The sequence below is a fragment of the Neopsephotus bourkii genome, unplaced genomic scaffold, assembly GCF_033783945.1.
Source record: "Neopsephotus bourkii isolate Nb327-2 ecotype Australia unplaced genomic scaffold, CSIRO-AGI_Nbou_v1 NB_1363, whole genome shotgun sequence".
Lineage (NCBI taxonomy): Eukaryota > Metazoa > Chordata > Aves > Psittaciformes > Psittacidae > Neopsephotus > Neopsephotus bourkii.
The window spans coordinates 553,027-580,787 of record NW_026901842.1 but is presented as its reverse complement, the minus strand read 5'-3'; the positions used below and the strand labels follow the sequence as shown (position 1 = coordinate 580,787).

General features: G+C 50.4%; 2 protein-coding genes across 3 annotated transcripts; both read left to right on the top strand.

Moving 5' to 3' along the window:
• The first annotated feature begins 80 nt into the window (after window positions 1-80).
• Window positions 81-16,465, top strand: TRIM47 (tripartite motif containing 47). The gene is made up of 12 exons (XM_061366947.1): window positions 81-638; window positions 1,407-1,502; window positions 1,577-1,810; window positions 2,443-2,614; window positions 2,952-3,032; window positions 4,321-4,847; window positions 6,685-7,578; window positions 9,063-9,158; window positions 9,630-9,860; window positions 10,444-10,639; window positions 11,334-11,408; window positions 12,570-16,465. The coding sequence occupies exons 1-12, from the start codon at window positions 192-194 to the stop codon at window positions 13,193-13,195; spliced, it is 3,675 nt and encodes a 1,224-aa protein (XP_061222931.1). The 5' UTR covers window positions 81-191; the 3' UTR covers window positions 13,196-16,465.
• A 2,985-nt stretch (window positions 16,466-19,450) lies between these two features.
• On the top strand, window positions 19,451-27,387 carry WBP2 (WW domain binding protein 2). Of its 2 annotated transcripts, none has more exons than XM_061366935.1 (8): window positions 19,451-19,610; window positions 21,318-21,426; window positions 21,986-22,121; window positions 23,651-23,743; window positions 24,057-24,173; window positions 24,409-24,531; window positions 25,620-25,696; window positions 25,895-27,387. In XM_061366935.1, the coding sequence occupies exons 1-8, from the start codon at window positions 19,456-19,458 to the stop codon at window positions 25,946-25,948; spliced, it is 864 nt and encodes a 287-aa protein (XP_061222919.1). In that variant the 5' UTR covers window positions 19,451-19,455; the 3' UTR covers window positions 25,949-27,387. The 2 variants fall into 2 exon arrangements, with proteins under 2 accessions (XP_061222919.1, XP_061222920.1); XM_061366936.1 differs by having other exon boundaries at window positions 19,460-19,615.
• The last annotated feature ends 374 nt before the right edge of the window (window positions 27,388-27,761 follow it).

The following is a 27,761-nucleotide window of genomic DNA, read 5'->3' as shown; positions in this document are numbered from 1 at the left end:
GGCTGCAACCCTCCCCATCATCTTCCAAGCGTGAGACATAAGCCAGTGCGGTGAGGGTGCACCCACTGGGCGTCTCCTTTAAGAGCATGCCTGGCTCGGCGCTTTGACCCGCCTCTCGGCTCCTCCTCTGAACAACTAAGTTTCTGTTTCCCCAGCTTTCGCTTGTCACCGTGACCCGTGGTGGAGGCAGGATGGCATCACCCAGCTCGAAGAAGCTGGAGGAGAAGCTAGTGTGCTCCATCTGCCTGGAGCTTTTCAGGGTGCCTGTGACCTTGCCGTGTGGGCACAACTTCTGCAAGCTCTGCATCAGCAACCACTGGCAAAAGCAAGCGCAGGAGCCCGCCTGGGCAGAGAGCGGCTACACGTGCCCCGAGTGCCGCAGGGGCTTCAACCAGCGGCCAGAGCTGGAGAAGAACGTCACCCTGTGCAGCGTGGTGGAGCTGGCACGGGATGGCGTGGCGTGGGTCTTGGGCACAGAGAGGTGTGAGGTGGCCCGCGGCGAGCTGTGCCCACAGCATGGGCGCCTGCTGGAGCTGTATTGCAAGGATGAGCAGCGGTGTATCTGCTGTGTCTGCACGGTGTGGCAGTGCCAGCGGCACCAGCGGGTGCTCTTTGAGGAGGAGCGCTCAAAACAGCAGGTGAGAACGATGGGTGGCAAGACTGTGGCAATGAGGAGGGTGAAGCAGGGCAAGTTGTGGCAGCTCTGGCATGGCACATCCATCTGCGCTGTCCTGTGCCCTGCTGTGGGGACATGGTGTGTCTCCATGTACTGCCCTGTGCCTATCCTCAGCTGAAAGGGGGACTGGCATGTGCTTTGATCAGAGAGATGTGACAGGCCAAGGGAATGGCTTGAACCTGCCCGAGGGGAGACCGAGCTGAGCTCTTAGGCAGAAGCTCTTCCCTGTGAGGGTGCTGAGGCGCTGGCACAGGGTGCCCAGAGAAGCTGTGGCTGCCCCATCCCTGGCAGTGTTCAAGGCCAGGTTGGACACAGGGGCTTGGAGCAAGCTGCTCCAGTGGAAGGGGTCCCTGCCCGTGGCAGGGGTTGGAGCTGGAGGAGCTTTAAGGTCTCTTCCAACCTAAGCCATTCTATGATTCTGTGTCAACAGCACCCAGCTGCTCCCTGAGAAATCTGAGGCTGTCAAGAGCAACAGAGAGCTAAATAAATCCAGCAGCACCAGATGAACAGTGCCATAGGTAGTTGTGACCCACTGATCCAGAAGGAAAAGTTTAAAAAGGGGTGAAAAACAGCCTAGGATTTCACTTCTCTCTGACTCTAGATGCAGCCTCTCCCCTTCTCAAGCCTTCTCCTTCCCAGTGGGCCTTGTCATGCAGCCTGAAGAGGGTTCCCAGGCGCTGGGTGGGGGGCAGCATGCTGCACCATGGTACATTGGTGCTTCATTTCACAGGCTCTTTTGAAAGAGTCCATGGAAAAAGCCCAGAAGGAATCAGAGAAGATCAAGGAGGTGATGAAGGAGCTGGAGGAGCAAACACTCAGCATCAAGGTAACGCTGTGGCTGCCTCTGTGCCAGGTGCAGGGGTGGGAGTGTGCCAGCTCTAATGCCTCCTCTCCACTCAGGACTCTTCCGAGGGTCTCAAATTGGTGATTCTGAGCAAATTTGCCCTCCTGAAGAAAGCCCTGGAGAATTGCCAGTGGCAGACAGTGGCCAAGATCGAGCAAGAGCAGGCCGTGGCACTGGGACGTATGAGGGAGGACTGGAACCGCCTGAAGGACCGCCTGGACACTCTCAGCCAGCACAGGGAGAGGGCTCAGCAACTCCTGGGCTGCCCTGACAACAGGACCTTCCTCCAGGTACCATCCCACAGAACTGCACACACACAGAACCACAGAATGCTTTGGGTTGGAAGGGACCTTAAAGCTCCTCCAGTTCCAACCCCTGTCATGGGCAGGGACACCTTCCCCTAGAGCAGCTTGCTCCAAGCCCTTGTGTCCAACCTGGCCTTGAACACTGCCAGGGATGGGGCAGCCACAGCTTCTCTGGGCACCCTGTGATGCCCTTTTGGTGAGGGCAGACACTTGGTCGACCCCGTTCCCCAGGAGAAACACATCCTCAGCTTGGCTCTGGGATGCGATGGGGCTGAAGGGAAGTGCTGCTTTTGAGAGGGGTCCCTGAAAATTTGGGGCACAGTGCTGGATTGGAACGGATGGTGCGTGCCGCAGGGCCATGGGCAGCATCTCCCACCCCCAAACCACTCCGCAAGGCTCTTCCACCCCCCCAGCAAAACAGTCTTGTGCCACAGCTCCTCTGCTCCTCACAGCTTCACACTCACCTTGCAACTGACCCCTGACCGCTGTGCACCAGCCACAGCTGACAGCAGATGTTTTGGGGATGCCCCCATCACCCACTGGAGAGTGTGTGGTTGAGAGTCGGAGCTTCTCATCCTCCTTAGGCCTGTGCGTGCATATTGTGTGTCTGTCCACAGGAGTTCCCCCTGCTCTCATCTCTGGAGAGCCCAGAGGCGCTGCTCCCAATGGAGTTTGATGTGGCTGGCATGGTCAAGCCCATCACTGAGATCCTCAACAACATCTCCAGGCTTCTGCTGGAGGACCTGCCCAGCTCTGTGGCCCCCGAAGCCCTTGACCCTGTTGTCCAAGGTAACCCGTCTGATCAGAGAGCCACCCAAAGGGCTCCAAGTCATCCTGAATCACTGCCTGGCCCATGTCACCATTCTGGGGACAGGGCTGCTGGGCACAGAGGGTTGGGATGGGGAAACACATCATGTTCAGCAGATGGATGTCAAGAGATGGGGGAAAGAGCTGGGTGGCTTCCCTGTGGCTTTCTTCCTTGCTGGCAGTGTCAAACTGCAGTGGCATGTGACCACTCCCAGAATTGTATACAATGGGCTTCCTCCTCCTCCTCCTCCCATCAAAGCCATGGAGAAACAGGTTTTTGGGTGGCATCACTCAAAATACTTGTCCCCATCCTACACAGGCCCAGTGCATCCCCAGGAAATGGTGGTGAAGGTGGCAGCCCACCTCCCTGATTGCCAGTTCCGAGCTGAGCTTCTGAAGGGTGAGGAGAACGTGGGATTCCTAAGGGACAGCACTCCCCTGGGGTCCCAGCAGGCAAGGGAGGTTGGTTGTGGCTGCAGGGGCAGGCTCCTTCCCTTGTTCTTCCAATCCCTCTCCCTAAACTTGGAGAATGGTGATGGGCTGGGGGATACTGCACAGCTGGGCAAGGGCCATGAGGAGGATTAGGTGCACCAGGGAACACTTTCCCATGAAAATGGAGGCTGCCAGTGCCTGGCATTGGGTCTGCCACTGACCTGGATCTTACCTCATCCCCATCCTCTCTCCTTTCACCTTCCTTAAGTGTCTCTGCTGTCTGTTCCTTATGATCCATATGTAAACATGGTGCTTTTCTGCATGCAGTGCAGCAGCTGGCAAGTGATTACCCCAGGCTGGGCCATGAGCTGCCCTGCATAGCACAGCACCAGTCCAGAGCCCTGCCTGCAGTCAGTCCTCTATCCAGGGATATGGCCTCAGTGCTGCCAGCCACAGTCCTTCAAGTCTTCTTTGGGCACATCCCACTCTAATTCCTTAGGGATTTCCTCTTTTCCCATTTCCCCCCTGCTGGGAAGAGGGCTGGATAATGTTGAGGGTATGTTGGTCATGTCACTCTTGCCAGGAAGATGATCGATGTCCTGGGACCTGTGAAGATTCCTTCCATCAAGGCCCCCAAAACACTCTCAGGGTTATTAATTGAAAAAAAAACCCAAACAAACAAACAAAAAAAAAACCCAAAAAAACAAAACCCAAAGTTATCTCTGGGCAGCAGCCTCAGCCCAGCATAGCTGCCAGGCTGGGGTACTGCAGGAGGAAGATAAGGTGCTTGCGGCCAGTGAATACCCATGGCTCAAGAACTTACTGCAGCCAGTGCAGAGAAAAGTGACTCCCCACAGTACCGTATTTGCTCACTTAATGCCTGGGTTTCTCCCCCTCTCCCCACCCACACCCATCTCTTTTGGTCTTAAAACCAGGCACATCTCTTCCAAAACAACCACAGGGCCATGGCTGCTCACTGGCTTTGAGCCAGGCTGTGCAAGAAAAGCAGGAAGAGCTGCATCTTCGTTCCTCACCAGCTATTTCTGGGCTGTTTCATTCCCTCTGGGAGGTGGGTGGGCAGGTATTGCGTCTCACCCTGCTTCCCCTCCCCTCCAAACACACTACAGATTGTTCCCTTCTATTTTGGGAGCCAGCCCTATGCAGTTTAAACCACAGCACTGCTGGGGGAGATCATGCCAAGGGCATAAAGGTCTGATGAAGCGTTTCAGCCCCATTCATGCTGTTGCTCTTCCCAGACCACCGCAACCTGACCTTTGATCCCAAGACGGCCAACAAGTACCTGGAGCTGTCAAAAGGTAACCGGAAAGCCAAGCACAGCCCCGGCACCATCTGTAGGCGGCAGGAGCAGGGACCCTGCTTCGAGCCCTGGCAGGTGCTGTGCATGCAGGGCTACAGCCATGGCCACCACTACTGGGAGGTGAAGATCTCCAACCACTCCGTTGTCCTGGGGGTGACCTATCGCAGCCTCCCCCAGGAGCGGAAGCAGGGACACAAGTTCAACATTGGTCTGGATGGGGGCTCCTGGGGGCTGCAGGTGCGGGAGGACTGCTACCTGGCCTGGCACAAGGGCCGGCCGGAGAAAATCCAGGAACAGCTGTGTAGGAACCTGGGGGTCAGCCTGGATTATGATAAGGGGCTCCTCTCCTTTTACGGGCTTGGGGAAAGGACATGGCTTATCCACTCCTTCCATGATGTCTTCACCGAGCCCCTCTATCCCGTGTTTTGGCTGTGCGAGGGGCGAGCAGTGGAGCTGTGCTGGAGGGATTAAGCCAGCACAACCGTGTGGCTCTGCGAACCAGACCACAAGCCATAGACTGGTGCCATAGCCAAGCTGCAGCCAGTGGCTGTCACAGTGCGAGTGGGACCCCAGTGCCGAGTGGGGTGCAGTGTTTTAACAAGAGCTTATGAGGACACACATACAAATGAACCCTCTGATCTGCATGTGCAAGTATCATGCAGATAGCACAGGGCAGGGGAAAGCTTGCAAGGGCCAGTTGCTGGGTGAGGTGTAAATGGGGTGAGGTGGGGAGATAGGGAGGGTGAAAGAATGAGTTTTTTCCTCTTTCTTCCATCCTTGCCCAGTCTCCCAAGCCTAGATTTGAGGTGAGGGGAACTCTAGAGAAGGGTGCTGTGGAGAAGGGTGCTGTTGGAGGGAACCCTGTGCTCATCCGAATCCTATTTCCCTCTTGCCACTCTTGGACATGGCAGAGCAACTTTTTTTGGGTGCCATGCTGCATTTGTTCAATGTATGAAGCTGTTTTCCCCAGTAAAGCCCTATTTTACTACTGGTTTAACCTTTGTGATGGTGGAAGCTGTGGGACTAAGCAGTGGGGGGGGGGGGGGGGTGAGCTGGGTGCCCTGGGTATCTCTGCTCCACACTAGATGCTTTATTTATGGTAGCACTGCAATGAGGAAACCTGGTTCCCTACAGCTCTGCTCCAAGGTTGATCCAGCACACAATAAAATCTGAAGCTTTGATTGAAGCTTTTCCAAGGGCGAGACTGCAGGTCTGGGATCTCCTCCTCTCCCCCAGAATGCTGGGGAGGACTAACAGGGTGAAACTGGGCACTGGGTTCAAAGGTGCTGGGGACATGGAGGGCAATGCCTGAGGAATGAATCACATCAGCTTGTTTCCTTTGGGGAAAAGAAAGGGTTTAAAAGGCACAGTCTCCTTCATGGACAGATGTGTTTTGTTGTGCTATGTTTCCTCCTTCACTCCGCGCTCCTCCCAGCCGTGTCCTCAGGTGGGACCTTGGCCCAGCATGGACCTGGGAACTTATCCAAGCCAAAAGAATGTATATTGTATCCTCTACACAGGATGTGTCTGAAGATGCCATGTTTATCAGACAGATCCTCATGTTGGGAGCACTTTGGTGCCTTCCCATCCCAGCCTGGTGCCTGCCGGATGCAGAGAAGGAAGGGACAGGGACAGAGGCAGGACCTGAGTGCTGCAGCTTTTCCTAGACATGGGAATGGCTGATGTGGGGCCGTAATCATGAGGGTGGTAGGAAAGCACCTGCATCTATTGTCCTGGTTTAAGCCCAGCTGGTAGAACCCCGCAGCCGCTCCCTCACTCCTCCTTTTTTCCCCTTTCGCCCCCCCAGAGCAATGGAGAGGAGAATCAAAAGAATGTAAACTGAGGTAACAGCAGTCCAGTAACTAAGGTATAAGACAAACCCACTACTGCTACCACCAGTAATAATAATGATAAGGGAAATAACAAGGGGACAGAATATGACACTAAAAGGGGAAAACAATAAACAAAAGTGATACCCAGTACAATTGCTCACCACTTGCCAATCGATGCCCAGCCCTACCTGACCAGCGATCTGGGCAGCAGATCTTGGAAGGGGGATTGGGATGGGCTGGCAACAGCTTCCCTGCACAGGAAGATTTTGCAGGTGTGCAGCAGGTTCTCCTAGGGGCACCAGAACCCCGGGGACGGTCCGGATTCCAGCAGGATGCATCCTTTAGGACACAGCAGGCCCTGGTTGGGGGGCAGTGTATCCCTCTGGGGAAGTGGATCTCCAGAAGGCAACAGATGCCGGGGAAAGGGTCCTCGGGGGAGGGGGGGTGGGGTGGTGGTGATTGGGGACCAGGTCCCGGGGGTAGGGGGGTCAGGATCCCCGGGAGGCAGCCGACCCCCGGCAACTGCGGAGAGCGGAGCGGCGGCAGCGGGTAGGCGGAGCGGGCGGGCGGGCGGGGCGCGGCAGCCACCCGCCTTCCTCCGGGCCCGGGGGCTGGGGCGGGCGGCGGGGCTGCCTGGTGTTGGGCGCTCAGAGATGGAGACCGCGGCCGGGAGCGCCCCGCCGTTCTCCGCTGCGGCGCTGCGGCTGGCGCTGGGGGCTCCGGGGCTGCCCGACGGCCCGTTCGGCTGCCCCATCTGCCTCGATCTTCTGAAGGACCCGGTGACTGTGCCGTGTGGGCACAACTTCTGCCAGCGCTGTCTGGGGGCGCTCCGCCAGCGGGCGGGCCCCCCCGACGGCAGCGGCGGGGCGGGCGGGGCTGTCCGCTGCCCGCTCTGCCAGGAGCCCGTCCCCGCAGCCTTGCGGCTCCGCAAGAACCGCGCCCTCTGTGAGGTACTGCCGCTGCTGGCGGCCGCTGCAGGCGGCTCGTCCCCGCCGTCGCCAGCCGCCGGGTCCTCGATGGCACCGGGAGCCGAGGAGCAGGATGCGGCGGCGGAGGAAGGAGCGGCAGTGCTGTGCGACGTGTGCCCAGCGGGGTCGCGGGCTGCGGCGGCGCGGTCCTGCCTGGTCTGCCTGGCCTCCTTCTGTGAGGTCCACCTCGAGCCCCACCGGCGCGCCGGCGCCTTCCGCGCACATCGCCTGGTGGCCCCGCTGCGGCGGCTGGAGGAGGGGCTCTGCCCCCGCCACCTCCAGCCCCTCGACGGCTTCTGCCGCGCCGAGCAGGCCTGCGTGTGCGCTCGCTGCCGCGCCCACGATCACCGCGGCCACGAAGTGGTGCCCCTCGAGCGGGAGCGCGAGCACAAGGAGGTGCGTGCGGGGCGGGGGCGGGTGCGGGACGTCCCCCTGCTGCGGGGCGTGCGTGCGGGGCAGCTCTGGGGTGGGCTCATGCAGCACCCACGGGAAAGCTGTGGGGTGCTGACAGGGCAGGAGATGGGGACAAGCACTGGGGCAGAGCAGCTGCCAGCCAGCCCCGGGGGGCGGGAGGTGTCGCACTGCGGGGCTAAGTTTGCAGTCATGGGTGTGGGGCTGGGGGTGAGGGTGCCTGGGACACCCCACTGCAGCCACCCCCACAGTCACAGGGTGCTTGCCTTCTCCGTCTTGTTCCCACAGCCCTGTCAAGGCAGTTTTTGTTGGCGTGCTGGCCGCCTGCCCAGCTGCCGCTCCCCCAGCCCTTTGTGTCCTGGCGTTTTGGCAGCAGGATTTTTCCACCATTCCCATTCCCAGATGGGGCTGAGTCACCTAGAAAATTTGCATCCACGAGCTGGGGCTCCAAATCCAACCCAATATTGCCTTCATGGGCGGTGCTGCCTCGGGCACACAGGGCCTTTGCGGGTCACAGCCTGTGAAGTTCGCAGCATGGTGGCACCTCTGCATTGCTGTGGGGCATTTGGAGAAGGTTTGCTTTTTCCAGGGGGCTGTGGACATGCTGGCAGGGAGCACAGTGCCAGCCCCGAGCCAGCTCCCACTCCCTCATGAGCTCATGGGACTGCAGGAAAACCCTTTTACTGACATTATTAGTCATCAGGTGCCTTAAAATAGAAAGCTCCTGTGATCCCAGACCTGAGGAGCTGTCGGGCCTCAGCAAATGCTGCTTAGCATCACCTACACAGGCTGGGAAGGATGGACAGGGGAAGCACCTGTCTGGCCTCACTGGGCACAAGTGCTGCAGGGAGCTGGGGTGGGCAGTTGAGCATGGTGGCGAGCTGCTGGTTGCCCTGCAGGGTCTTGAGGGACCTGTCCTCATGCTGGCACTAACAATAGCACGGCAGGAAGCACTGCATTTGGACAGTATTTCCTTCACAGCCACACAGCACCCATGCTCCTGAGCTGGTTTGCTTTGCTCCCAATGAAAAACCTCCAGGGGAGGTTGGAGAAAAGTTGAAGAAAACTCGAGCGCTGCATTTGTGCATGCTCTGGGTCTGCCTTTCAGCTTCCACGCCAGTCTCTGGTGGATTTTTCCAGCCTTGGAATACGCACTAGGAACATGCTTCACTTGCTGCCTGATGGTTTTGCTTTCATATTCCCATTTTCTTTGGTTTCGGCTGGGACCAGGGTGTGGAGCATGGAGCTGGGCATCACCCTTTGCAGCCCAGCTGAGAAGGAGTATTTGTAGGTTGGATGTTACAGGGGAGGAAACCAGGAAAACAACTTGCACTCTTCACCTGAAGCCTAGTAGCAATATCAGTCAGAGAGGGGGCTGAGGGTTGAGTCTAGGGAGAGCTTGAGTCCCATGTACCTCCCTGCCACCGGGTTGGGGAACAGAGCTCAGTGTTTGTGCTTTGTGCCTGCAGGCCCAACAAGCCAAAGTCCTCAGCGATGCTGAGAACGAGCTGGAGGAGCTGGCAGTCACCATTGCACAGGCCAAGAAGATGGTGGAGCTCATTAAGGTGACTGCAATGGGTTTGCTCTCTTAGCACAGCTCTGCTGGGCTGGAGAGCAGCTTTTGGGGTGCATGGCATGTAGAGGTGGTGTTCACAAGGGAGCAAACAGATGGTGACCCTGGCCAGGATCCCTGAGGATTCTTGATCCTCATCTCTGCTAACCCTCACGACATTTCTGGTTGCTTTCATTTGCAACCTGGTGCAAGGACTGTGCAGCTTCTTTCCCCAGACCCATGGGGGTTTTGTTACCCTTTGCCCCTTGTGCAAACACATCATGGCCTGGGGACACAAGACATGGTGGAGCAGTCTGTGCCTATCCAGGTCCCTTGACACGTGCGCTGAGCTCTTGGGTGAAAGGTGTTACACGGTGTCAGCAGGACCCCACAGAGCTGAGAATTGGGTGCTGGGCAGGGAACAAGGGGGCTCTGCGCCCTTGCCTGTGGGAGGTGACTCCGAACCCTCTCTCCCTGTGCTCAGGGTGCTGCCATGAAGGAGAGGGAGAGAGTTGAGAAGCTCTTTGCAGAAGCCTCTGAGGTCCTGGCAGCCTTCCAGAAGGAAGTGACCAGTTTCATCGAGGAAGGGGAGCGCTCCATGCTGGGGGAAGCTGAGGCTGATCTGCGCTGGAAGGAGGAGAGACGAGCCAAGCTGGTCCAGTGCAAGCAAAACCTGGAGAATGTCCCCAGCACTGACACCATCTACTTCCTCCAGGTGCCTGGGTAGATATAGCAGAGAGAAGGAGCTGATAACCTGGTCTTTTGGGGGGTTTGTCCCATCTCACGTGGACCCAGATGCCAGGAGCCCTGGGATGTGAGAGCTACAGAGTCTCACTCCTGTTGACACAGTCCTATCACCCCCTCTTTGCTCTTGGGGGGGGCCAGGCAGCCAAGACCCTCTTCCATCGCCCCCATCTCCGTCCTGGCTGTGACTCAGGAGCAGCTGGTGTGCTGCCCAGGCTGGGGGCACAAGGCTGGGGCAGAGAGCAAGAGGTTGGGGTGTCCCACTGCTCCCGTCCAGCATCCTCCCCTCCCTGGCAGTCCAGCAAGAGGAGACTGGTTTGTGGGGGAGTGTTGCTCTGTGCGAGCTGGGCATGGGTCTGGGTTTGAGAGGGAGTGAAGAGAAGGCGCCAGGAATGTGTGGCTGGGAAAGTACTCTCCTCCCTTTCATAAGGCTGTCCTTGTGCCAGGTCCTGAGAGCTGCCAGTTCCCAAATCCTCTGGGGTAGGGTGGGGTTGTGGAACAAGAGACAACTTTGGTTTGCTTGAAACCTCCTGAAACTTGTCCTTTCTGCTCAGGAATTTCAGGCCTTAAAAGTTGCCATGGAAGAAAACCTCTCACCAGCTCTGAGCATCCCGAACGAGCTGAACTTCACCAAATGCACCCAAGCCGTGAGTGCTGTGAAGGATGTGCTGTCTGCTACCTGCAAAAAACAGTGGGACCACTTGCAGGGGAAAGGGATTGATGAGCAGAGTTACCAGGAGATAGAGGAAGGTTTGTGTTCATCCAGCCCTCTGCCCGGAGGTCACCCCAGCATGTTCTGTCCTCCCCGCATCGGTGGGAGGTGCCTGCAGACACCATGCACCCCCGTGAGCACTGGCCCCTGTCCCTCCAGCCCTGGAAGCTGCAGGGCACGGTTGCGCTGTGTTGCGCAGTTCCTGTCTGGGCTTATTCCTTGTCTTTGAGGTTTTATGATTTTTTCCACAGAGACTGGAGAGGCAACAAACAGCCTGGGAGTTAGGGAGGGCCCTGTGGGAGGGGGCAAGTGGCCAAAGAGGCCTCCCATGGAAGGGGACTCTCTTCACAGGACAGATGATTCTCTTCATGGGGGAGGCCATGGTCTCCCAAACCTACCAGGGTTAAAAAGATGAATGGTAGCTTTCTCCTGCACTCTCATTTAGCCTGATCTCTCTCCTCTCTCTTGTTTCTCAGATGGCCATAGGAACTGTAGCCAGTCTGTTGCTTCCCCTGCTCATTTCCCTGAGGTGGCAAAGATGGCATCTGTCCTTGCCTGTACCTGAGCCAGCAGGGATATGCAGGGGGAGCTATGGGTGCTGGCCTGGGCTCGCGGCCCACAGCAGCTGGGTACCATCAGGGTATCAGGCAGGCGGTGATGCCCCAGGGACACCCTTGCTTGTGGCATCGGTTTCTTTGCTAATGACAAACCCTTCTGTCCCTGTCTCTGCAGTGTTGGCTGTGTCCAGATTACCAGAGAAGTTGAACAGGCCTGCCTGCCAGGAGAGCCGTGATTACTTCCTGAAATGTAAGCAAGGGACTTTTGCTTTGACAGTTGTTACTAAGGTCCATCTTCCCTCTCCTTTCTCCCAGCCAGCAAGCTCCTTCCCTCCCACATGCCTGGTGCTGGCAGGAGCGCTGCCACCACTGGGGGGAATACTGCTCAGCTGACAAGGAAGCTTCCTTGCTTTCCTGACAACAGTCATAATCTGTTTAGGTGATGTTTTCCCCCTTTGCCCATAGTTCTGATGGACCAGCTGACAAGGGGCTGTAGGTGCACTGTGTAATTTCTGCTGCTTTCCAATCCTCGACAAATTGGATCCTCCATTAAATTAAATTAAATCAGAGTTTGTGCATTTGCCCTGTGCACTCTGATGAGGGTCAGCTTCAGCAGCAGCAAGCAGAGGGGTAATTCTGTGGCCACACAGGGACAGTGGAGCAGAAGGGGCTGAGGCTGGAGAGTGCAGGGCTGGGCTTGGGCTTCAACACCCTGTGCATCCCCCCCCAGCTTTTACAGGGAAAATGGGGTCATCTACTGAGACAGGGAGCTGGGCAGCAAGGCCTGGGCTCAAGCAGACTCTGCTGTGCCACTTCTATAGGCTTTGGATGTGCCATGGTTCAGGCCTGCAATACAGCTGGCAGCAATACGTGTCCAGAGCTGTTCCCGCTGGATATCCCCTCTGCCTGGGATCCAGTGGCAGTTCTCATGTGGCTCTGCATGTTGGGGGCTGTCTGTGCTCCAACAGGAGCCATAGGGCAGCGAGAGCCATCTGCAAGGAGCAGCTGTTTTGTGGTTGTTATGTGATTGGCTTTCCCCTGTCTTCTTGGGGTCCCACCTTGTGTTTGTCTGTGGTTGCCAGAAATCTGTTTTTGTATGGGATGTTAGTGCTGCCACTCTTGTCAGGTAGATCCTCCAGTGCCCAGTATCATGGTTGAACTCATTGAGTAGCTTCCCTGCTTTCTCCTCTGCCTGGTTACCTGTATTCATGCTGCTTATAGGGGTATCAACTGTTCCAGACCCTCATCCTCAAAGGCTGAAATTGGCCAAGGGAACAGAGTGATGGTAGAAGTCAGAAAGGATTGTGCTAATGACTGAAGGCTGAAGCAGGGGATCAGAGTGGGACGGGAGGGGGGTATTTCCTCCTCTTTCCCTCCTCATCCTCATGTCTTTTTTTTTTGACCCACACAGTTGCCTTCATCATTGACCTGGACAGTGACACAGCTGACAAGTTTATCCATCTGTTTGGCACCAAAGGGGCCAAGCGGGTGCTGTGCCCCATCCCTTACCCGGAAAGCCCGACCCGATTCATCAACTGTGAGCAGGTGCTGGGTTTGAATCTCATGAATCGGGGCAACTACTACTGGGAGGTGGAGCTCATCGATGGCTGGGTCAGCATTGGTGTCATTGCTGAGGACTTTGACCCCCGTGAGTCCTACACCCGTGGCCGCCTGGGGCGAAATGAGAAGTCCTGCTGCCTACAGTGGAACGGACAGAATTATGTGGTCTGGTTTGGGGGCTTTGAGTCCGTCATTCAGCAGCCATTTTTCCAGACAATTGGGGTCTTCCTGGAGTATTCAGAGAAGGCCCTCACCTTCTATGGAGTCAAGGACTCCAAGATGACCTGCCTGCAGCAGCTCAAGGTCTCCCCTTTTGCCAAGGGTATATTTGACCCATTCCAGAACAAGATCAATCACCAATTTGCCTCTCTTTTCTTGTGCAAGCTGAAGCCAGCCTTCTTCCTGGAGAGCGTCGATGCCCACCTGCAGATTGGGCCACTGAAGAAAGACTGTGTTTCAGTGCTAAAGCGTAGGTAACTGCTCAGAGAGTGGGAGCATGGGAGGACTCAGAAAAGTCTCTCTTGCATTGTATTGCCACCATCACGGCTTCTCTTTGGTAGTGTTGTATATCTCTGTCACAGCCATCCTTGTTCTGTGCTGCCTGTGTCCCAGGATGCATGCAGCTATCTGGTGGGCAGAGCCATGGGCTAGGAGCCAGGGGGGAGCTAGATCCAAGTGCCAGCTGTGCCCCTGGGCTGCTGAGCAAACTTGGACGAGTCTCTGCTACTCCCTGCCCCTCAGTTTCCCTTTCAGGGACTGCGATACAGCCTTTCTTAGTAAAGTGCATTGCTTAGGGGAAGTGCCACATCGGTTTGAAGCTGTGTGTTGTCCAGCTTCCAGGCTGTCCAGTCCCTCTCCTTTAATATCTGCTAACACTGCTCTGATGACTTGTATAGTTGCTCCGTACTGTGCCTTACTTTGGTCACTGTGTTGCTGCTGGTTTTTTGAAGGACTGGCTCATCAACACCTTCCACATGTTCCTTATAAAGTGCCTTTGAAGTAGCAAGCCCTGCATGGACCGGGCGAGCCCCCAGAGCAGATGCAGTCACTCCCCTGGTGCCTGCATCACTGTTGTGCCTTGGTGTGGGTGACCAGGGTGCTCCTGGCGGGTGGGATGCAGAGGAGGATGGCTGGGACTACGCTGCAGTGATGCAGTACCTCTCCTTGCAGGGCTGGGCACCCATTAGTGCTGCAGACATGAAACTAGGATCTTTGCCTTCCCTCACACCAGAGCCAGGGGGTACTTTGGTCTATAGCCAGGTTAATTTGGGAAAAGCTGTGGGCCTGCATGTATTGGAGCCCCATGGCTGTGGGGCTGTTCCCCACAGCAGCCAAAAATCCCAGCTGGGAATTGGGAGAAACATTTTGCCAAGGAGCAGCAGCACTGTTGCTTGCCTTGAGATGGTGAAGTGAGCAGCATGGAACACTTTTGAGGATGTGCTTTTAGTAAACATGTTCCTTGGGAACTGCTTACCAAAGCTTCACAGCCTAATTTTCCCCCAACATTTCTGATAACACTACTATTTTAAGGGATTTTTACACTGTTTAACCCCCAACTCTTAAAGTACCCTGGGCATTTTTTTACAGCTGCATTTACTTGAGCTGTAAATGCACCTCTTAGCTTAGGGAGTTTTTTAAGTGGCAAAGAGGTCCTCTATGGCCTGTTCTAGGAATGGCTGTGAGCACATGGATTAAAGATACAGCATCAATCAGTTATTAAATGATACTTTAGACTCTGGTAATAAGTAACAATTAACAAAAACTACTCTCAAGCAAGTTTCCTCTCTGGGAAGGGTGGAAACTCAAGGCTGAGAGCCAAAAATGCCAGTTCACATGTCCTGAGGTAGCTTTTGCAGACGGAAAATACAGAAATACTGCCTCTGAGGGCAGCACACTGCAGCCCCTGTCTCAGCACAGTGCGCCCTTCCACAAGCTTATCTTTTCTAGGATTAGTTTGCTACCTACCTCCTTGCTTTACAGAATCATACTGCTGTTTAATAGGCACCTAGAGAGAGAATATTTTGGGTCAGGTTCTTTGATGGTATGAGTGGGTTGGTGATGGCACATCAATGGTCAAAAGGGATAAAAAATGGCCCATTTAGCTAAATATATGAAATATATATATATTCTGTAAAAGATAAGCTGGAAATCGTAGTAGTGTATTCAAGAAGAGCCAAGGGAAAAAAGTGAACACGAATAAAAAGGCAACCACAAAGCTGAGAGGTTTAAAATTAAAGCCATGTAGATAAACACTAAGGCTTAAAGAGCTGCTTAATTGTAACTTGTTTGCCAGTGCTGCCAATTCCTGTTGGCACAGGAAGAGGTGCTGGTTGCCTGCATATGGCCACTGCTGTGGGCTCTTCTTCTGGGGACCGAAGGGTCTAAATGCAGCTGCCCCCGACTTGGGGCAGGGCAGGTGAGCTGGTCTGGGAGGGGGGCTGCTGGGATATGTCTGCAAATCCCTCCTCTTTGTTCTCCGCATGTGGCATCTCCTAAAATGCTGCAGATGGTGAGAAAAGGAGAGGAAGGGCTTCCAGAGTGTGATCTTGGCCTTTCTTGGTCAGTGGGAATGCTGCCCAGGCTTCTGTCCCGATGGGAATTCACTCTGTGTGTCCTGAGCTCCTACCTCAAAACCGCTTTGTTTGGCTTATGCCAGGCACTCTCCTGCAAATCTCAGCCTTTGCATGAGATGTCAGCAGTGATACTGTGCAGGTGGCACTGCTGTTATTGGCAATACTGGAGAGGACTTGGTATCAGAAATGCCTTACCAGGTAAGAAGGGTGGAGGCATGCAACTCCCAAGAGGAGGAAGAAGAAGGTAATCTTGATCTCTGCTGCATGTCTGCAGGAAGAGATTTCGCATGGAGGCTAACATCTAGACCCTAAATCTTCTTCATTCAGGCAAAACTCCCACCATTTGCAGAGAGGAGTTTTGCCAGAGTAAATACAGCAGTTCTGGGCCTTTGCCCCGTTTCGTTTTGCCTTAGGCAGATTGACAGCTCTGTGGGGAAATCCATGCATAAGTCACGCATCCCTCCCTTCTCTGTGTTGCCCAATGCACAGACACGAGTCTCTGAACTCCTTCAGGGTATGGGATGGTTTGGAGGGATCCCATGTCTTTTCCTTTCCACCCTGTAACCACATGGGAGCAGGTCAGGAGGACACATTTGGTGTTTGGGCTTTGCTTCTGATTGTGATGCTGCTTTTACTTAATTCACCTCTGCCCCAAGAGCTGGGATGCTGATATGCAGCTTGGGGAGGGGGCTCTGAGTGCTCCTGCAGATAGAGTGCAGTTGGGAAGTGCTACCCAACCGTCTCCTTCCTGCTGCTTGCTTTTACCCTGGTTGGAAGCACTGTAAATCCTCGTGGTTTAACACATAAAGCAAATCCTGCCTGATGTAAGACAGGGGCAACACCCCAGGGTGTTGGACCAGAGTTTGCTGTGTTGCCTATAATATGGGGTGTAAACTGGAATGATTAGGAAATGTAAGCTATCCCAGCTCTGGGTCCATGATTTTGCTGCAAACAAAGGGCTAAATGTGGTGTATGATTACTTCAGATGATATGATAACACTTGGCAATTGAAACAGTCTTTCCGTGTTCCCTTGAGTTATTTCTGCTGTCACAGAGTGTTCCTCTTTTACTTAGGATTTTTCAAATACTGTATTTTACAGTGTGTGAAAGAACTGTAACAGAATAATGTAATGATGTTAGAGACTATGATTTGCCATTAAATATTATACAGACATCTCTCTGGGTTGTCTTTCCTGTAAATACCAAACCATTAGAGTTGTCCCATTATCTTGCGTTTATTTTGCCGTGTCCTGTACATCTGGCATAAAATAATACAGATTTTATTTTCCAACTGTGTCTAAGGGAATTGTGCCAAATACATGCTTTTATTGCTTGACTGTAAAAGGAGCAGAATAATCTTAAAATCCAGTAACAGTATTGTCATTCCTGGGCAATTAAAACCAGTGAATTTTCTCAGTTCTCTCTCCTGTCTTGGTCCTCAGACTAGAAAGAATAAAGATGAATAGATTAGGCACTTTTCTCTCAGTGTTTTCGGTTTTTAGAGTATAAATTCCCAAGGTTTTCTATGTGATGAGGAGGTCTGTATCTTCCCATGTATACTGGCATTTATACCAGCACCTTTTCTAAATGAAGGTTGTGTTTCTTAATACCAGTGTTGGTTGGAGTGAGGAGAGAAACATTATTCAGGGAGTCTTGGCTCATAGGAGGTGGCAATGCTTCGCAGCTGGGTGCTTCAGTGGAAGCTGAGCCAATGTCTGTTGCTGACTTTAATAGGAGAGGAATCAGAACATTTGTTATAACCATTTCTTAAAAGGGAAACTGGCAGCTTATTGAAAACGTGGATATGAAAAGCAGAAGTGTGCTCTTTTCTGCCAAGAACCATACAGATTATGTCACTGCATTTATTTAAACCTGGTTTCCATTATATAGTTTTTCTCCTGTTGCTTGCACACCCCATCTGGTTCTCAGGCACTCAAACAGGGCTGAGCTGCAAACCCTGCAGGGAAAAGCTCAAATCTATGTAAGAAGGTAAAATTTAAGGTAATATATGCTCTTAATAAATATTTGTGTATTACTGATATACAGTTGACAGTTATTGCTATGAGAAGTCCTTCAAAACTGTTGATTGGTTTTGTAGGGCTCCTATTTTTAATGAAATCATGCAAACATTAATTTTTTAAGAGCTTCTCCTGCTTGTGCACCTGGAGGCAGGCGATTAGACCCTCACTGTAATTCTGCAAACAAATTTTCACAGGGATTTTCCTGCTCCCAGATTCCCTCCAGACAGACAGACACGCTCCTGACTTGTTCACAGGGCAACTAGTTGGCCCTTCCAGTTCAACACTTTCCAATATAAAGGGGTAATTTTAGGATGCGATTGATTCCAGCATGGAAAGCAGCCAACATTGGTCTCAAAAATATGTTTGCAAGTGTGTGAAACATGAATTGTGGGTCGAAAGTGAATTAAAAAATGGTTGAAAATGGAGCAAACATCTTTGCTGTTTAAGGGGCTAAGCTTCATTTTATGTGCAGTACCACCAAGTATGTGGGATGATTTTTATTCTACTCTACCAAACGTCTGGATTCCGCCCAGCCAAGCTCTGGAAGTCCATTTTTTTTTGTCTCTATTTAACTTAATCTGGGGCTTTTCCCCGGGGAGATGCTGCCAGTGTTAAAATCAGTTGTGGTTGCATGAGATGTGTGAACAGCTCCCTCCTACAAACAAAACTGGTGTGAAATACAAATTCACTCCTCTAAACAAGATAACAAGGTTTTATTGAGGGACAAAGTCAGCAAAGCAAAAACAACAGCGCTGGGGGCATGACCGTAGCCAGAGGCGCCAGTGATTAGCGTTAGTTACAGGTTTATATACTTTCACTATTACATTAGTTACACACATAGTCATAATTCCCGCATATAGGCGGGGGGATATTATAACTAGCTCCAAGAATTTATTATCATAAGTCTCCTCCTCTTGGCGTCTGCGCACTGCTCTGCGGTGATTGTGGGCAGGGGTCTCCAGGATGAAGTAAGCAGTCTTCCTCTTGTGAGTAGGGGTCTTCAGGATGAAGTAAGCAGTCTTCCTCACAGTGCACTTTTCACCTTTGGCACAGTTGGACGCCTCAGTAATCACACAACCAGCAATATCTGCAATTATTCTGATAACTAGCAAAGATTTAAAACAGTGTGTCCTTCCTGCAAAATGTACTGCAGGATGGGCAGACAAGGAGTACCCCAAGCTAGCAGATGTCTGGGAGGCTCTGTCTCTAAATTAACTGATAAGTAGGATGGTGTGAAATAACTCATTCATGTTTAGTGGGGCCACTAAATCCTGTTATCTCACCACAGACTTACAACATGAACATTGTTCTCTTTCTACAACCTAAGTTAAGCTAAAAAGTACTTTATGTTTTCCAGGATTCCTTTGCTATGTGACTCCATTTTGATCAAGAATCTGAACCGTTTTAACTTGTTGTCTAGTCTTGTGTCTTTAGCGAGTTTTGTTTCTGTTATTGTAAATACGTACAGTTATAGCCACATAACCACACCTATGATTTGCGAAAGCCAATGCATTTATGTGTTTATCACACTGGACAGCCTCCTAGGGAAAAGGTTTTATTTATTCTCTGGTGAGCTGGCCAGGAAATGTATTCAGGATAAAAAATGAGGTGCAAACAGCAGCAAAGGACAGCGGTTTAAAACATAATGTCGGTGTGATCACTGCCTCGATGCTCTGCGAACTCCCACCGGCAAAGCGCTGCCGTGCCAGAGCGCCTGGATGGCAGAAATCCCGGGAAAACTGCGAGCTTCCAAGTTCAGGCGAGTTCCAAGTAACGGAAATCACTTTGTTATATATGGTCAGGAGGACACATACTCGATGATTAATGGGATTTATAAATATGTTAGAGAGCTCTTCCAAAAGGGAGACTGGCTCTTCGGATCACCCCTCCTCTTCTGTATTAGAAAACCGAGGTAGTTTAAAACCTAAAACGGACTGCGCTCGGTAAATTTTGGTCATAAATCGCGGCGGGAGCAGGCACCGAAGGCTCCGTGAGCCCTTGGGGGTGGCCACGCTGCCGAGGGAGGCGCTCCCCTTGCTGCGCCGGGCTCGGGGCCGAGAGCGGGCGCTGATGGGGCAGCAGCGGAGCAAACGCGCGCTCCGCCATGGCGGCCTCTGGCCGCTGCCGGACTACAGTTCCCAGCATGTATCGCGCGGCCTGGCCCGGCCGGCCCTCCCGCCGCGTTCGGCGCCGGTGCAGAGCGAGCTGGGAGCCGGGGAGGGAGGAAGAGGAGGAGGACATGGCGCTGAACAGGAACCACTCGGAGGGCGGTGGCGTCATCGTTAACAACAGCGAGAAGTGAGGTGCCATCCCCTGCTCCCCGCCTCCGGCCGGGGGATAGCAGGGTGCTGCTTGCTGTCTTCAGGGGGCGCGGTTGTGTGGGGAGAGGAGAGGAAGGGGGGGATATAAGGAAGGGGTTAGTTTAACCCCCTCGGTGCCGGCGTGAGTCGTCCGTCCTTCTCCCTGCGAGGGAGGGGCTGTACGTATCCCCCTGCCCCTGCGACTCTCCGGGGGAGACTGTGCTGGCCCTCTGTCGTGGGCTTTTCTCTCTTACACTGCTCCCTTCTGCGGCCTGCCTGCTGCTCCTGCCTCCTCCTGCTATTGTCCCAGCCTCTCTCCGCGTTCTCGGACAGAGCTGGCAGAGCTCATCCCCCCAGCCCGGTGATTCTGGCCAGGGCCCAGTCTTCTGTCTCTCGGCGCAGTGTGCCGCTGTTCAAGAGCTGCCCGCTTGGGAAGCGCAGCGCTGCCTGCCCGGCTGATTCTTCTGGTTTCTTTGCACACACGCCCCCTCCGTGTGTGCAGGAAGGAGCAGCAGTGTTGAGAAAAGGCACTAGGATATAACCATGGAAACAGCCTCCACAGAGCTGCCTTTATCTGCCTGGCTGGCCTCACCGTTTGTGTCTGCCGGAGTGCTCTGGTTCTGACGTGGCACTCACCTGCTTCTTAGGCAGAGGAGTACTTTAGTTTTCACGGTGACTTTCCATAGGGCCACTTAAACATTGGTACAGGAATTCGGGATGTGACCGTTCCTCGAAGAATTTAGTAAGATCAACTTTGGGGCTTAAATTTGTATTCACTAAAACAAACAACTGTGTATTACTGTTCCTAGTTGTCAGCCTGCCTTAGATCAGGGTTACCTCTCGTGTGACAGCCTATGCTGCTTGTGGTGGTTGATTCAGGTGATGTGCTGTAGCCCAAACAATGCTGCTGGCCCCTGTGCCTTTCCAGAGCTTTTTCTGGAGGGACAGCTACTGGCTGGCAGAAGGAAAGGGCAGGTGACTGAGGATGGTAGCACCTAAGCTGCCAAAGGTGAAGGTGGTGGAGGTTTCTCTGGTTTTAGGGATTAGAGTCCCTAATGTGGATGCTGTTATGTTAATACAAGTTACCAGCTGTATCTGTGCAAGGGTATTGCAGTGGTTTTAATAAGATCAGTTTTGAATTGAGAATGAAGGAGTCAGTGCAGACGGCATGGGTTAATAAAGGCTAGTGGCATAAAGGTGGACTTCCTCTCCATCCTGTGACAGATGCTTAAGCTGTGGTTAGACCTTTTGACAGCTGTGTTGCGCAAGCCATCCCAAGGAGCTCCTGCTTCAGCAGTCCTTCCTCTGTTGTGTTACTTGTGGTGAACCAAATTAGAGAACTGATCCAGCAGAAATGCAGTGCAACTTAAAATTATATATATGTCTTGAGATTTTGATCAGTTCGTTTGGTTGGGTTCACTGCCCGGCTATGCAGACAATGGTAGCTGTGCCAGCACACTGAGGAGGGAGCACAAGGCTTGAGAACAAGCAGCAAGTACTGCATAAGTTGCTACTGCCAAAAAAAAACAAAACAAAACCACAAGAAAGAAAATGCAAGCCAGAGTGATTTCTGATTTTTGTCTGCTGAGCGCTAGGCTGAGGTTAAAGGCAGTTTTGGTAGGTCAGTAAACCTACAGGTGTGTTGTACTTCTGACTTGAGCTGTAACACTGTAACACTGTCTCGCTTCTCTTATCTTGTTTGCAGTGTTTTGATGACCTATGATCATGTAGAAATTACCTTCAGTGATATCGAACCTATGCCAGATGCATTCAAAGGGACCAAGAAAGGGAGTGTTTTCTTGACGCCCTACCGAGTAAGTAGTAAAAGACTTTGTCTTGCGTAAGGAAACAGGGGCTCTTTGCAATTCTGTATTTAAATGTCCTCAGTGCATGAAAGTCAGGACAGTCTACTACCCCTTGAATTATGGCTCGTCCTCTCCCCCTGGGGAGCATTATGAATTCATTGTACAGCCTATCTATTTGTCAAAAGGTAATAAATCTGGTTAGATAATAATGATCAATAATCTGCCCTTATAAAGGCAGCTGTTTAGTCCATCAGGTGTCTTTGAGATTGGAAATTAGCAGTGGTCTGGAAATGCTGAGTGCAGCAGCACAGCTACTAGATCATAGCTGTGTGCAGCAGCAAGTTCTCTGAAAGCTGGGAAGAGTATTATCTAAGGAAGTGTAGCTTTCCTGGAGTGCTTTTTGCCTGGAGGCTGCAGTTCACCCTTGTGACTGTTCGGTGTAGCTTTTGGTTTGCACAACTACAGATGTAGGAGGGAGCTTCAGTCCAGCAAAAAGTCACTTCACATAATGAATCAGGCCTATGTTTCCTGTTTGTTTTAAATACCCTTTGTAATGTTTTCTTTTTAGGTTATTTTTGTGTCGAAGGGAAAGGATGCTATGCAGTCTTTTATGATGCCCTTTTATTTGCTGAAAGATTGTGAAATTAAGCAGCCTGTCTTTGGAGCAAATTATATCAAGGGCACAGTGAAAGCAGAGGCAGGAGGTATGTACAACACAGATGTAAGTTATGTTTAGTTCAGCTGCACAGTCCATGACAAAGTATCAGTGTAACTGAAGCTGGATACTGGCCAAATAGGTTTTTACAGTGCTACTAGAATGTGTCTTGTCTTTGAAATTAGCAGCCAAAAATATTCCCCTTGTCTGCTCCCTGTACAATTACAGTGACCAGATGTGTTCTGCAACTGATCTCACTCCTGTCCTCTGTGCAAAATACTGACTTTAGTCAGCCAGGTGATCTCACTGAATAAACATCAGAGCAGAGTCAGCAGGAGTGAGGATGTCATTCCGCATTGCTCAGTCAAGTTACCTGGTAATTCTGAATCCAGGTCCCCTTGTGCCCTTGTCCCTTTGTGTTTGGGTTTTCAGGAGCACTGTTCCCCATCATCAGTTTTTTGTGCAATTTAGGAAAAGGCACGCAATCGCTATAGGGTATCTTAGCAGTAAAATGATACTTGGAAGAGAATGGACTCTCTTGAAACCAAGGAATCTTCCAGGGGTGGTTTCATAGTATGTTCAATGAGAAGTTTGTGGTAGATGTTTTCAACAAGATTTTTTTTAATCACTGCTTTATGCTCCCCCTTTTACCAAAGACACACAGTGCAGTAAATTCTTTTTATCTCCAGCTTGATTTAGTCTATAGTTGAGCACTGAAATCGGAGTTCTTAGGAGCCTTCAGTCTGTAATCCTGAAATCAGCATTGTAGCTTCTGTAGAGGAGCAAAGTGGGACCATACAGCATGAGGGGAAGCCTGAGCAGTAATGACAAACTCTGCAAGCTGTGTGAAAGGCAAATGGCTTTAGCTAAACCTTTGTGAATTTTCCCAGAAGGCTGTCTTTTTTTAATGAGGATGTTGCTTTAACAGCCATAAGAGTCTGGTTTACTTCAAAAGGCTCTTTAATCTACATGTCCCTGCTTCAGCCCTGACACAGCTTCTGCTTTCATGCTTTGTTGGGACTCTGGGCTGTGCTTGATTTTCTTTTTTAGTCTGTAATATGAGATGTTATTACTTATTTTTTATTGTTATTATTATCCTGACTTGAAATTGAGGACTCTAATGGATTTATGTGGAGCATGTTTTTCATTAATCTGTTTTCTGCATTGGGCACTCAAAGACCCAAACTAATTTATAGCTGACAGTTAGGTGTAGTTGCAAAGGCTTTTAGCAAACAGGATTAAGAAAATCCCTGTCTTCTGCACTAATCTTCTACAAAGCTAGAGCAAATCCAGCACTCCTGATAGCTTTGTCTGTTGACAGCTGGTGTGGTAACAGCCACAACTTTAGAAAGCTTCTGAAGATCTCCCTCCTTGATGTGTCTTCTTCAGGTGTCTCTTGACCTGAAAATACCCCAGTGTGGTATTAGGGTAATTCTACCATTTTATCTGCATCTTTTCCTTCAATTTTTGGATAAACTCTTTAAAGAATTGCATACAGGGCATCTGTAGGTAAAGCTTAGAAGCTAAATAGCATCAAAATGGCTTCTTGCTTCTGAATTCTGTCTTTCTTCCCTGCAGGTGGCTGGGAAGGATCTGCTACGTTCAAGATGACTTTCTCAGCTGGAGGTGCAATTGAGTTTGGCCAGCGGATGCTGCAGGTGGCATCACAAGGTACAGGAGCCTGGCAGTATTGCCAGAGAGTTCAGTGGTTTCAGGAGGCCTTGCCTTCATTCTATAGCAAGGGTGATTTCGGGTTGGATTCAAATTGATGCAGTTTTCAAGATGTATCTGGAACCTGCTTGCTTTAAAAAATAATTACATAATAGATTAAAATACCTTTTTTTTTTTTTTTAACAATGAGCAGCGGAGTTATTGGGATGGCGCTTGTTTTTCAGATAGGGACTCTAATTTTCTTGGAGTTCTTGGCCTGTGTTTGTTGCAGGCTTGATGTTTTGATGAGGTCAGCTTATCTTTACTTTTCCAGTCTCCAGAGGTGAAATACCCAATGGAGCTTATGGCTATTCCTGTATGCCGAATGGATCCTACGCTTTTGCACCAGCTGCAGCTAATGGGGGCTATCCATACCCCCCACCTCCTCCTGGTAAGTCTGGGAACTGAAGATAGGGATTATTCTAGTTAGCAAGATTTAAAATAGGTAAAAAAGAGAAGAAACACTGATTTTACATAATCAAATTGGATTTGCTTTTGTTTGATCTGATGCTTTGTGCCACTTTTGTTTCTGAGCTTAACTGTATTTTCCTCTGACTTGTTTTGGCTGTGTGCTGTGAGCTTCCCAAAGGAGTGAAGTGTTTGCTGTGTTACTTCTTTCCTGACAGAGTTTTATCCTGGCCCTCCTGTGGTGGATGGAGACATGGGTTACATGCAGTTTCCACCTCCGCCATACCCGGGGCCCATGGAACCTCCTGTGAGTGGACCAGACCTGCCCACCACTCCCGCAGGTAAGAAGCGTGTTCAGGTGAATTAGCTCACAACATTCTGTTACCCATGAAGTAGATGTTCTTCCTTGTCTGTTATCTCTTGGGGAACATAGAATGTAGAATCTGCACTTAGAAGTTAAAAATATTTCGGAGAGGGATTAAGGAGCTCCCCTAATCTCCAGCTCAGTCTGGAGACTAGACTGATTCTCTCCAGGGTAGATGCCATTAGCAGATATTTTGCAGCTGTTTTTTTCTTGTTGAAACAGAAAAAAAATCAGTTTATGATTATCCTGCTGTGGTTATCTTGCTGATGAAACATGTTTGTAGTCCATTTTAGTTAGCAAAGGGGCTTTGGTGATACTCTGCCTTCTCCCATTTCACTCTATTACTTCTGTTTAAACAATATGGAACAGCAGAATAGATGGTGGAGAGAAGCTGGGGAAATATCAGTCTCATTTTCACTCTTTGTAGTTTATCAGAATGACTTCAAGTGTGGTCTTAAAAGGTTTGTGGGGGAGGGGGGAAGAGAGCTTTTTGTGGTTGGACACAGTCATAGATCTCTTACAGGTAATGGTATTTGTCTCTCTTCGGTTTGAGTAAACAACCAATCACCTGTGAACTATTATTTGGGAAGTGGCACTGATAAAGATGGTTGTACCGGTTTTCTGTATTCTGCAGAAATAGACTACCTGGATTACCTTCATAAATCACCTTTAAAAATGAGTCCCTGAGCTGCTATAAACTGCTGATTTTTGTTTTCTCTTGTGTTTTTACTTCCAAGAAGGAGGTTTATTAACTGCCTTTTTAAGAGGTATTGTCTGTATTCAGGCAAAACTGCTGTTAGCATTTATTTGTTGACTACAAGGCTACTCCCAGGTGACATTTCCAAATGAAATCTTGGTCTGCTTCATTTTGCACTTGAAAATCCTGTGGCAACTGGAAGAGATAATGCTCAGTCATTGTGTTTGTTGTAGCTATTTTGCAGCTCAAGTGTTGGTCAAATAATGCTTTGTTAGTAACACTTGCTGGCGAGGAATATGTGGAGGGTTTTTTTCAGTGTAGAAGTTCTGTTTGTGTCACTAAATCTGTAACTTCTCTTTCTGTGACAGCTGAAGCGAAGGCTGCAGAAGCCGCTGCCAGTGCTTACTACAGCCCAGTCAACCCACATAATGCCTGCATGCCTCCGGTGAGTTCCTGTGTCATCCTGGGTTTGCAGTGTGAGGTAAATGTGTGCTTAGCTGTTCTTTTTCTCAGTGACACAGCAAAGTTTGTCTGAATTAATTTTTCAGTGTTTTGGGTTGTTTGTTTTTTTTTGCAGGGTGGTTGGGGTTGCTTTTGTTTCTCTTAGTCATGAATTGGTGTTCTTTTATTGTCTTTATTTCAGGACCAGCCACCCCCTCCTCCGTACTATCCACCAGAGGACAAGAAAAACCAATAAGCTAACACAGAACTTCTCCGAAACTCATTGCTTTCATTTTGGCAGAATCTTGGGGCATAGTCCTTAGCACTGAGGAGCCTCCACCAAGGCACTTAATTTTCATGGACTTTAGTGGTAGATACATGCAGAGGAAGGGGAGAGATTTCGGCAGCCTGGGTTCTCTTGTAGAGCTCTGAGGGTTTGCTGTTCTACTGCAGTATTCCCTTCTCCCTGTGCACCGCATCACTAGAACTGGAGGTTCTTTTTATCTGTTTCCCTTATGTCTGTTTCTTTTTATTCTTAAATTATACCTCTTTAGAGTGAGCAGCTGCTCCAAACTGACAAAGTGCCCATAACATGGAAATGAAGTTTGGGGGTGGGGGTGTCTTGAATTTACCTTAGTATGCAGCCAAGAGCATATGTGGACATTCCTCTCAAGAGTATCATATCCATCTTTCCCCTCTACTACTGAGAATGGGTTTCAAACGGAACCTTTGGCATCTCAAAGGAAATGGACACCTATTGCATTTTTCAGATAACTATTAAACTTCCTTGGGTTCTTTACAATTGTAGCAGATAATCTGGTAGCCCTCTAAATTCCTGTGCTGTGCACTGTGTGTGATGATGCTGACAAGCTTCCATTCTTACGAAACATAATACTCCTTAGGGGGTTGTTGAGTAGCTAACTAGTTATAGATCATATGGGAACACTAATTTTCTCATGTCTTTATTTATCCATTTAGATTTGTGGGCTTGAGATCAAGTCCTGAATATTCTCTTTTTCTTTTATGTAATACACGTTACACGTTTTGGCCAGTGAAGTACCTTACAGCTGTGATTTAACTGGTGAATTAATACCTAATGGGGAGAAAATAGTTTCTTCTGCCTTGGAAGGTCTTGAGAGAATACACAGAACACTGGGACAAGCTATTGGGTAGAGCCGAGCTGCTTTTTTGAATGCTCTTTAGTGCTGTTAGTGTTCCTGCATCAGCTTTGAAAATTCTGTCTGGAAACTTGAAAATGGGCTCATTAGACTGAGGGTTCAGGCCTTTCCTTTCTGTAGCATTGATTCTTCAGTCGCATTAGCAACGACTCCAGTGTGCAGAACCTCTGCAAGACTGATCAGAATCCAGGTTGTGAAACTTTGCATTATGCAAAGCTTTGCACAAACCAGACTTCACTGTCTTCTGACAGCTAAGAGAGAAAATCCTTCCCAGCAAGTGTGAAGAAAGACTGTGCGCTAAGGGAGCTGCTGAGACCTGCTGCATGCAACCTGCTTGGAGAGAAAAAAAGGTCCACCCCTCATTTTGTTTGAGTCTAGCTGATTAATCAAATTGCTACTATCTGTACACTGACTTTTCTAGAATTGCTATTGCAGTGATGTAAAGAAATGGTTATTTAAAAAAAAAAATAATTATTTTGAAAATGTTCGATTAATATATTGTGAAATGAGTCTTGAATGCAGATTTGTTTTGCTGAGACTGAACTAAAGAGAAATCTGCTCAAAACTTAATGTGTTTGTGCACTTTCATGTGAATGGGCAAACTTAATGGTGATTTAGTAGCTTTGGATGGAGAGAGGGAGAATTAAACAGCAAAATTGGATTTTGTTCTTGGCTACTCATTGCTGACATTAGTCACTTGGTTTCTCTTGACTGACTTTGTGAAATGAAAAATAAGATGTTAAAGTCTTTTATCAAACACCATTTTGCTACTCCTGTTGTAAACTGGTAAGGCAACAGCTTAACACTTTACGCAGACGGTTGCAACCTGATAGAAATAGTTAAGGGATGCAGTGTAGTTACTGCCTCTAAAGTGTTTTTCTAATTAGAAGC